Source organism: Akebia trifoliata, chromosome 13, assembly GCF_017979445.1.
Source record: "Akebia trifoliata isolate Shusen 1 chromosome 13, ASM1797944v1, whole genome shotgun sequence".
Taxonomy (NCBI): domain Eukaryota; kingdom Viridiplantae; phylum Streptophyta; class Magnoliopsida; order Ranunculales; family Lardizabalaceae; genus Akebia; species Akebia trifoliata.
The window spans coordinates 4,178,622-4,189,482 of NC_141387.1; the positions used below are offsets into that span (position 1 = coordinate 4,178,622).

At 33.9% G+C, this 10,861-nt stretch overlaps 1 protein-coding gene across 2 annotated transcripts; it reads right to left on the bottom strand.

Moving 5' to 3' along the window:
• Nucleotides 1-5,554: 5,554 nt before the first annotated feature.
• Nucleotides 5,555-9,644, bottom strand: LOC147387409 (G-type lectin S-receptor-like serine/threonine-protein kinase At1g11300). 2 transcript variants are annotated; one of them, XM_086420599.1, is made up of 7 exons: nt 8,285-9,643; nt 7,804-7,914; nt 7,514-7,704; nt 7,121-7,331; nt 6,726-6,963; nt 6,004-6,154; nt 5,555-5,908 (listed from the first exon to the last, which is right to left on the bottom strand). In XM_086420599.1, the coding sequence occupies exons 1-7, from the start codon at nt 9,576-9,578 to the stop codon at nt 5,600-5,602; spliced, it is 2,505 nt and encodes an 834-aa protein (XP_086276725.1). In that variant the 5' UTR covers nt 9,579-9,643; the 3' UTR covers nt 5,555-5,599. The 2 variants fall into 2 exon arrangements, with proteins under 2 accessions (XP_086276725.1, XP_086276726.1); XM_086420600.1 differs by lacking the exon at nt 5,555-5,908 and having other exon boundaries at nt 6,049-6,154; nt 6,722-6,963; nt 8,285-9,644.
• Between the last annotated feature and the right edge of the window lie 1,217 nt (nt 9,645-10,861).

Genomic DNA, 10,861 nt, shown 5'->3' on the forward strand with positions numbered 1-10,861 from the left:
AGTGATTGGCCTTGTGTTTATGGTTGTAGTTGTAGAAGAAGATAAGAGTAGCTGCCAAGAACTTTCTTTGGTCCATAATTTTGACTTTATATGTTCACATCGGCATCAAACAGAAGTTGCCAATGTCCCATCATGACGGTGTCCTTGACAAAGCGCACACCAAGACACATATTACGCATCTTTAGATGATATTTTGACCATGATCAAATGAGTTTTTCTCTAGAACTAGATATTTGTGGAGTTTATGATAAGGTTATGTCTCCTTCCAAGCTCCTCCGCTTGAATCACTTTCATTTGACTTTCACCGTGTCGTCTCTCTCTTTAGTCACAATTGCTTTCTGTAATCTCCCATGATCACCACGGTAGATAGAGTAAGTTGTTGTTTATGGCCCTAACTTTGGACTATATCTTTTGGAGATATGTTGGACCGAGTATGTTTACGAGGGCGGGCGTTCGAGGTTTACAGGACCCCGAAAGGGAATGATAATTACCCTGCAATGTTGCTAGCATTGCTCTTTTTTAGCGTCCGTACAACTGTTGGAGGTATTGGAAGCCCTAGCCGCAATGATATTTCACTTTTTGAAAAATCTTAGAAATTTTATTATATTTATCATGACTCTTCATTAATAGAAATCATTATCGCTTCCTATGAACGTAAACAATATTGTCGAACCATGTAAATTATGCCTCCTATGTGATTAAATATAGTTTTTGTGTCTTCTTTCGTTTGTGTATTTTGATTTGTGTGTTTATCGTCTGGATCATAGTATATTTGGGTGTTTCTACACAACATAACTAGCATGTCCAAAGTAGGAGTTAGAGGAATTACCCGAGCACCATTCATCCCCATGATGTCTTCCACACAGAAGGTCTTGTGTAATTGTCTTATATTCTGTTGCACTACGCAGAGTTGCAGGAGTGCAAGGTGGCAACACCATCATCAAGGGGCCCGTTGATCATCCTAAGGGTGTGGGGACGGAGCCCTCAGTCTAAATTTTTTAGATATACGAAAAGGGCAATCCTTTAATATTTTCTTAAAGGTTTCTATTCAAGGGATTTCTTATTTAGGAAGTTCTACATGTTTTGATAATTTTCGATTTGTAAATAGAGATCTCACGGGCTGTAAACTTAAGAGAAGATAATGATTGTTCTTTATCTGATCTATGGACGTAGGCACACTGCCGAATCACGTAAATCCTTGTGTTTTATACGATTGTGTTTTACTTTGTTATTTCATATTTTCACACAGGGGACCAGGCCACAACCTTTATCACCAATTTGTTAGAAACTTATATTAACAATTGTTGACAACAAGGTTCACGTGGTGTAAACAACTACCTAAGACCCATATTTAGAAGAAAAAAAAATGAGATTAAAATTATACATCTAATAAATTGATAATGACTAATATTAAAAAACATTCCAAAGGCATAGGAAGGAGAATTTATAAATAGAGGGTTATCGAAGGCAAAGACGTGCAAATTTAGTTATCTTATACATTTACTCTACTAAAATCGTGTTTGACTTAATTGACAAAGAGTTTTTTAAGTAGGCCCCTAATTGAAAGAAGTAAAGGAGGAGTAGAAGAGAAAAAGATACAGAAATTATTAAAGGAATGAAGAACCAAATTTTACCATAAGAAGGATGCGACAATAATTGATCGATTGTAAAACTTGATATATAAATGCAGAGATAGAGATTAAGAAATGGACTTTGGGTAAGTCGAATACGTTCCACAGGGACAGTTGGGATTCAAATGTTCAATTGGTTATAAAAACGAAACAAAGTTTTAAAACAGATTCTTTAAAAACAAAGCAGATTTGTTGCACTAATAAAATGGAAATCAACTTGTAAATTGGAATCAAAAACAGAAAATAGAGATCTAAAATATAAGAAAGAAGCTTAGAGAATTCAAGTTTACCATTACAAGTCACCCAAAAATGCTAATTAATTCTAAATATGACTCAATCCACGTAGTAAGTCATTGCTCGTGGATCGGAAGATGATTCGATGTAACCATTGATTGGAATCCAAAAGTCTTCATGAAGATCTCTGGTTTATGTAAGATTATCCGACTTATGCTTCCATTCATCACAGAGCATGAATGTTCTTGAGCTTATCTAAGTAACACTCATCAAAGCTTGAAATGGAAGTATAAATTGGATGATCTTATCATGAAGAGATTCATAGAATTAGCATGTAAAACAGAAGTAACGAATTAAAACAGCATTAATAGAGTGAACTTGCTCCGGCATTCTTGACTTCTCTAATGAGAGTTTAGCCGATTATCGCAAGGATTATAATTGCAGAAAAATAACAAAAGAAAGGAGAAGATGAATGAAGAAGATGATGCTACACTTTAATCCTTCTTTAATAGCTCTCAAAAGAATTACAGAAAGTACTAATGGATCACTCTTGATATTCTCACTACACTCAAAAGCTTTCCTAAAAGAGAATTATAGATAATTAAAAAGAGAAAATGAAAAATTACAAAAGAAGAGAGGACCCATTTCTCTGAAATCAACCTTCCAATTTATAACATTCGTATTCGGGTTGATTTGGCGGATGATTTGATTCGAATGACCCATTCAATTACAACCACTGAAGCAATTGGAAGTTTATGTGCACATCTCGAGAAAAAATTCCTCGAGATGACCGTGGCGCGGTGACGTGGCACCCTTTTCAGTTCAGCTTTGGTTGGTTGCTTCTTTTTTGCTCGCATGCTGTAACAGTAATTGTTACATCTTTTGTTGGTTTCCAAATGTACCATTTTCACCTGAAATTAGCAACAAATTTTCATTAGCTACATTAATTTAAGATTTTAATATAATTCATTATTATTTAGAGGAACTAACATGTATACGATGACAATCTTAGTGTAATTATGGTCCCAAAATCGAATAATTGGGATCTTATCAATAATTAAACATGACTTAAAAACATTGAGTTCATCAATAATTATCTTCGAACTCAAAATATTAATATTATCGAACTTGCTGATATAGGTTATATAGTCCCTAAATTTGATGAACTCAAAATCTTTGTACTTTTTATGTCTTTTCCTTTCTTGTTGGTTACCTTCTATTGTAGTTTGAGGGCTATCTCAGCCTCCCTTCTTTCTTTTATCTTATAAAATTTATATTTATCACAAAAAAAAAAAAAAATTTGATGTACTCAACGCTTTTAAGTCGTATTTAATTACTGTTTAATTTGACAATGTTTACACAAAAAAAACATTGAACTTAACAATAAAAAGTGGTGAGCTAAACAATAAAAATGTTGAACTCAATTTTTTTTTTTCTTTCATTATTTCATTTTTTTCATTTTTCGACTTCGATCCTGAGCAAATCTTTTCAAAATATCCAAAATGCATATATCATAGTTGCGAATTGAACACTCAAATCAAAAGTTACAATGTAATCATCAAAAAATTTAGAATCTCAACTTCATTCTTCATTTTTATTTTTTTAAATTATCAAAATAAATCAAAAGATACATTTAAATGTTAAAAATTAAGATTATATCATTTTCCATTCATCATTCACAGTAATAAAAAAAAAAAAAAAAAAATCGTTGGAAATGATCTCAATCGTCGTTGAAAAACCTAACTACCTGAAAAAGATGAGAAAAATGTCAATTTGGATATTTCAAAAACATTATAACAAGAGATAGGTTGGGGAATTATCAAGAAAAGAAAACTTTGCTAAATAGATTATTAAGACATGGCTCAAAATCTAAGGATTATTTAGAAAGGACCCCCTCTTCCAGTGTCCTTTTAAGTAAATTTTCCTAATTATTAAGGTACTAATAGGATTGTCAAGGATTTGGATCAGAATAATAGCGACATGACCAAAGTCACTTTGATTAAAAGAAAAAATGGGGATGGATTGGATCCATCTCAAATCCCGAGACCTATTAGAATCAAAATCAGATCCGATTATTAACTTATCGGATCAAATCCTTTCCATACCTTAATAATTCGATTCATATTTGTACAAATTTCATAAAATATCAAATAAGAGTAAATGGATTGAAAGATTTGATATGGTCATTTATTGGATCGGATCTTTATCAGTTTGGGGTCCTATCCAATATCAACATTTGGATCCAATTCTGATCTGTCCAACACTTGTAGGCTTGCTCTTAGCCTCTTCTAATTCTAATAAGGCTTATCTTAAGTATGTGGATCCACAACATAGGGGGAAAAGCATTTTTGGGCCAGTAAATAGGGCATAAAATGGGCCAAACCTGTGTCGGATCTAATATATCCATATTGAAATCTGGATTACTTTATATTGATTCGGATCTTGATCTGGATCCAGATCCAATTTGGATCATACTAGCTAATATCATATCCGAATCTGCCTTGGTTCGGGTCAGATAATTTTGAAACATTTGACTGCTCGTCTATTTATTTTACTTCTTTGCTAGCTTATAATAATATTCAAGTCCATCTTTATAGTCTTTCATTTATATAACTACCGAAACTACAACAATATAATTACAGATTGATCGATGAGTTTGAATAGATTAAAAATTATTTGCCCTGGAGTGGAGATTGAAGAGAAGAATCAAGGATTTTTCGTCTAAAAGTAGAAGAGGAGGGCATTAAGTCAAGATAGGAAATAACAGATTGACGATGAGTTTGAATAGATTAAAAATTAGAATAATGATTTTCTAACTAGAAAGTCTTCACTCGATCAATACTTGGCTGACGTGTTACGAACACGGAACCATAATCTTTTTCTCGGGATACACAAATGCACATCTTTTCTAGTGTATGTATAAACTTGAAATCACCCTTATTTCTTTTAACATTAAGGCTAGACTGACACAAATGGCGTGGTGGCGCTCATATAACCAAATGGCGTGGTGGCTTGGTGGCGCGCATCACAATAGATTTTGCTATATTCCATGTATTGATTTAAGAAATCCCACAAAACTTTGTCTAAGCCTACGCACTTATCTTTACTAGACACCAAATTAATTTTAGATCTCACAAATGCCCTCACCTTACATTTAAACTTAATATAATTAATCATTTTGTTCAAAAATCAAGAAAATTGGAATCCCGTTGGTTAGTTTTCCAAAAAAAATTTTAAAAAAATACCATTTTTAATATGTAATCTTCCAAAATCCTTTAATAAATATTTTAAATTACAAAGAAGCCGTTTCAAAATATATGCATTTGCTCATACCACCTTTTAATCTTTTTAATAAATTGTCTATTATATTATTTATCAAAAAATTCTTTTGTGGGAGATTTTTCTGTCAATCCAACATCTTGAGATACATAGAACTTCAAACCCCCTAAATTTTACTAATTTAAGACGCCATTGTAATACTTGCTAAAGAATCTCCGATGCCTAATTTAGATTCATATCAATAAATTTAATTGATAGTAATAAAATAATTAAATAGTAAATTCAATATAAGATCAGGTCTATACAATACAATACATTGTTTGAGTCTACTTATACATAGTGGATCCTACTACGTCGGATTCATTCTCCAAAACTTTGGTGGTATCCATTCCGCCGACTCTCAAGAATCCTTGATAACTCTTCAATAGCATACAAGAAATATTTAAATATGAACATTATCTACCTTCAAAAGATGTAATGGTGACATTGTTGATAGAACATGTTTTATGGCTATCTAGAGATGAATATGAACCTGAAGCAGTCTGTCTTTCAGTAAATGCAGGTTGCTTTGGAGTAGGAAGGTTTGTAATTTCACTAGTAAGCATCGAAATTATGGTCGACATGCTAGGTCTATCTTTGGCAAAATCTTGCACACACAATAGTCCCACATGAATACACTTCAAAATTTCTTCTGTGAAAGATGGTTCAGATAAGGTTGAATCAATCAGTGCTACCTCCCCGCCTTCGTTCCATAATTTCCATGCCTGTATCAATCATATATAAAAGACATTATTTACTTGAAAATAACATTTTTGATTAGCTCAAATAGGTAAATTAAAAATAGTTTCTACACACTTACATATCCCAAAAGGCCCCAAGATTGTTCGTCATTGTGAAAACTAGTGTTCTTTTTTCCACTCACGATCTCTAGTAGCAATACTCCAAAACTGAATACATCCGACTTTTCAGAAAATAATCCCTCCATTGCATACTCAGGGGACATGTAGCCGCTACATTTCGTCATGCATAGAACAAATTCTAAGTGTTTAGAAAAGAGTTGGGATTGAAGACTACAAACCTTACCAAGATTGAGACTTGGCTAGAAAGAAAAACATAAAACACTCTGTTTACCACTTAGAGGTTGTTGAAGCACTAATGCTTCCTTATAACAATAATAATAAAATGTTAGTCTGGATTTACTCCTTATTTGTACTCCCTCTTGTGATCCCAAATGAATATCATGTTTTATGATCCAATAGTGCAATGAGTTCTGGATATCGTGGACACAATCCACTAAAAAAATCAACCCATCTGACATTCCTAACGTCATAAAAATTAATTTGAAAAGTCTGTATTATGATATTGAACTATTAGTTCAGATCAAAATGTTCATACGGTCAATAATGATGGAATGAATAGATTTTTAATAGTAATGAACATTTTCGCGATGATGATCGACTCATTTTATGGTTGGATCATCCTACCTGATATTTACAAGCGGGAGTATGAGTAGGTGTAAGAATCGTGAGTAACTCAATAGAAACTATAATTGCAATAGTTATTAAAAGGAGTATTACTTACTATGTACCAACAACCCTTATAGTATTTGCTTGAAGTTCATTGCCTCCAAATATCCTTGCCATGCCAAAGTCTGAAATTTTAGGATTTAGATCTTTATCCAACAAAATGTTGCTTGCCTTTAGATCTCTATGGATAACTCTTAATCTAGAATCTCTATGAAGATAAAGAATGCCTCGACCAATCCCCTCGATAATTTGGAGTCGCTTTTTCCAATCTAAGAGTGCTTGTTTGGTTTTATCTGATCAAGAAATCAAATAAAACAACTAATTCGAATTAAAACATTAAATCATTTTCAGAAATCTTTTATTTCTTTTTATGGAACTAGAGCAATTAATATTCAAAACTTGAAAAATAGTTAACCAAAAAGAATAGAGAAAGTTATAGAAAGAACTAACCGAAAAGAAAACAATCCAAACTTGTATTGGGCATGTATTCATATATCAACATCTTTTCTTCCCCTTCAATGCAGCAGCCCAGAAGTCTAACAAGATTCCTATGTTGAAGTTTTGAAATCACCACAACCTCATTCTTGAACTCCTCCACACCTTGTCCAGAGCTCTTAGAAAGCCTTTTTACAGCTATTTCTTGTCCATTTGGTAATATTCCCTGGAAACAAACATCAATCTATTTAAAATAACTAGTTTTTACAATAACCCCCTTCACTAAATTAGTTTTTTCAGTTCAAGTTGTGTGTGATCAAAGCTAAGTTTCATTTATAAGGAGACAATCCTCATACTAGTAAAGGGAGTAATTAAGAAGACAATGAAAATAAGTAAAACGACTACTACCTTGAAAACTGGCCCAAAACCACCTTGCCCAAGCTTATTCCCAATATCAAAGTTGTTTGTAGCAATTGCTATCCTCTGGAAATTGAAAATTGGCAACTCTGAGTTGTCTCCTAGCACATCTGAATCTGAAAATTCTTCAGAGATGGTGCCCTTACTAAATAATACGATTTCCATGTCTTTATTCTTCTTTCCTGAATTTCAGAGTGAGCAGGAGAACAATCTCCAGTGTTAGTTGGATTAAATTAATTGTGTTTGTTTCATGGAAAATCTACTTGAGACATTCATCTTACCTTTCTGTTTTTTCATCCTGTTACAATAAAAGTATGTGCAGAATCCAAAACCGACGATCAATACACCGATAACGACTGTAATTATGATAATTATCTTTGAATTCTTTTTATCTGCATTTTCAAAAGAAACTCATATTATAATATAAAGAAATCAAAGGATTGGTCTAACAAGTATATAAATAGCAAGAATTCAAAATTTGTGAGCTAATTAGTCAAAATTACAATTAAGTTGCAGCCCAAGCTAGACTTGTCAACATTAGCATCTTCAAAATTTCAAAGTAATTAAGATATTTTGGGTTAGATTAGTTAAAGAATTTCAAGTGAGATACCTCCAATTCTCGAAGGGTGCAAAAAATATAAGAGCAACACTCATACTATCCCAAATTTCCTATAAATAACAAAAATTTCTTTGATTTTGAACCATAAATGAAAATGAACCAAGAAAAAAATATGAAAAAAATAAGTAAAAAAAGAATCTTACTGAGTTCTGAATGTGCTACACGGATATAAAGATCGACTCCGGTCGAGGAGAATTTCTCTATGTCAATTAAATCTCTGCTCCACCACATACACCCAATGCCGGCATCATAAGAATAAGCTATACAAGAACAATTCTTTAAACACTCTTGTTCACAATCCTTCAAGTCCCTTGGTTTTTCCAAAAAATTGGCAATATCAGGAACTTTCATCATTTTCAATTGCAAAAACCCATCTTGTTTCCCCTCATCACCATTTGTATTATTTCTCTCACACCGCAATTCGGTCCTCCTCACACAACCATCTGACCAATTTCTCTTACTCCATTCCCCCATCGTCTTCGGCTCGAAACCTCTAAGACAACTACAAATTGGTGATTCTAAGACATTACAGCTTCCAAAAGGCCCACATTTGCCATAAACTTGGCACTCAGTACGAGGTCCTGACCAGAATTCGACCCATCGATTCTCCGGTTCGTACCATCCATATTCAATTAATCTTCCACTTGAATTCAAATCATACCTTACAAAAGCAAACTCGTTGGCAATAGACACAGTCGTATACACATTTCCGTCATCTTCTCGAACGACATCAAACCCATTGTCATAAACCGAGTGCATATTTTGTACCCCGATAAAGATCCTTCCGTTCCATGGACCACTTAGCCAATGTCGACGAGACCCATTCCAAATGATGGCTTGAGGAATGCTTGTTGGGTCAAGTTCCATAAAAAAGTTTCCGTAAGATGGATCCGAATCACTTTTCCACGACCTTATAACATGTTTCTCCCCTGTTCTCACATTTGTGCTAATTCTCATGCCTGGGATGAGAGTGTGTGATGGGTGTTCAAAACTCTGCCATAAGATCCTCCCATTAGAATTCAATTCTCTTAGAATTAGATTCCCAGAATCTGTTAACTCAGCACTTGAATTATAAGAGAGAAAAGAAACATTGGTCTTCCAAAGAACTTTGTTTCGACCATTTAAAACTACTAGATTGCCATCATCTCCAATAGTAAAAACTCCAGAAGAATCTGTTACTGGGTTTTCTCTATTGGCAACCCATATAATAGTTTGTATTGGAATCTTATTGTACCAAATTCCAATGTAACGGTTTGTAGAGTTACTTGGGCTGAAGAAGCCTAGTTTGAAGATTTGGTCAGAGGAAGTAATGGTTTCTGGGTCTTTGATGTATGGGGTGGATGTGTTGGTTTGTATTCCAAAGCAGAGATTTAAGGTCATAAAACATAGAGCGAAGATCAAAGGAAAAATAGCACTACTTTTTGTACTAAAACCCATAACTTAAGAGATTCTTGACGGTAAGAAATCAGTGATTGGCCTTGTGTTTAAGTTTGTAGTTGTAGAAGAAGAGAAGGGTAGCCGCCTAGAACTTTCTTTGGTCCATAATTTTGACTTTAACAAAGTTGCCTATGTCCCATCATGACCATATGGGGGTGTCCTTGACAAATAGCGCACCAAGACACATATTACGCATCTTTAGATGATATTTTGACAATGATCAAATGAATTTTTCTCTAGAACTTGATATTTGTGGAGATCATGATAAGGTTATAAGTCTCCTTCCAAACTCCTCCACTTGAATCACTTTCATTTGACTTTTACCGTGTCGTCTCTCTCTTTAGTCACAATAGCTTTCGGTAATCACCACGGTAGATGGAGTGACTTGTTGTTTGTGGCCCTAACTTTGGATTATATCTTGTTGTTTACGAAGGGTGGGCGTTCGAGGTTTATAGGACCCTGAAAGGGAGTGATAATTACCCTGCAATGTTGCAAGCATTGCTCGTTTTTAGCGTCCGTACAACTGTTGGAGGTATTGAAAGCCCTAGACGCTATAATATTTCACTTTTTGAAAAATCTAAAAAACTGTATTGTATTTATCGTGATTCTTCATTAATAGAAATCATTATCACTTTTCATGGACGTAGGCAATATTGTCGAACCACGTAAATTATGTCTCCTATGTGATTAAATATAGTTTTTGTGTCTTCTTTCATTTGTGTAGTTTGATTTGTGTGTTTATCATTTGGATTTTAGTATATTTAGCATGTCCGGAGTAGGAGTTAGAGGAATTACCTGAGCACCATTCATCCCCATGATGCCTTCCACACACAAGGTCTTGTGTAAATGTCTTGTATTATGTTGCACTACGCAGAGTTGCAGGGATGCAAGGTGGCAACACCCTCATCAAGCGGCCAATTGATCGTCCCAGGAGTGTGGGGACGGAGCCCTCAATCCAAATTTCTTAGAGATACAAAAAGGACAATCCTGTAATATTTTCTTAAAGGTTTTCTATTTCAAGGGATTTCTTATTTGTGTAGATTTACATGTTATGATAATTTCCGATTTGTAAGTAGAAATCTCATGGGCTGTAAACTTAAAAGAAGATAGTGATTGTTCTTTATTTGATCTAGGGACATAGGCATACTGTCGAATCACGTAAATCCTTGTGTTTTGTACGATTGTATTTTACTTTGTTGTTTCATATTTTCACACAGGAGACCAAGACACAACCATTATCATCAATTTGTTAGCAATTTATATGAACAATTGTTGACAATAGG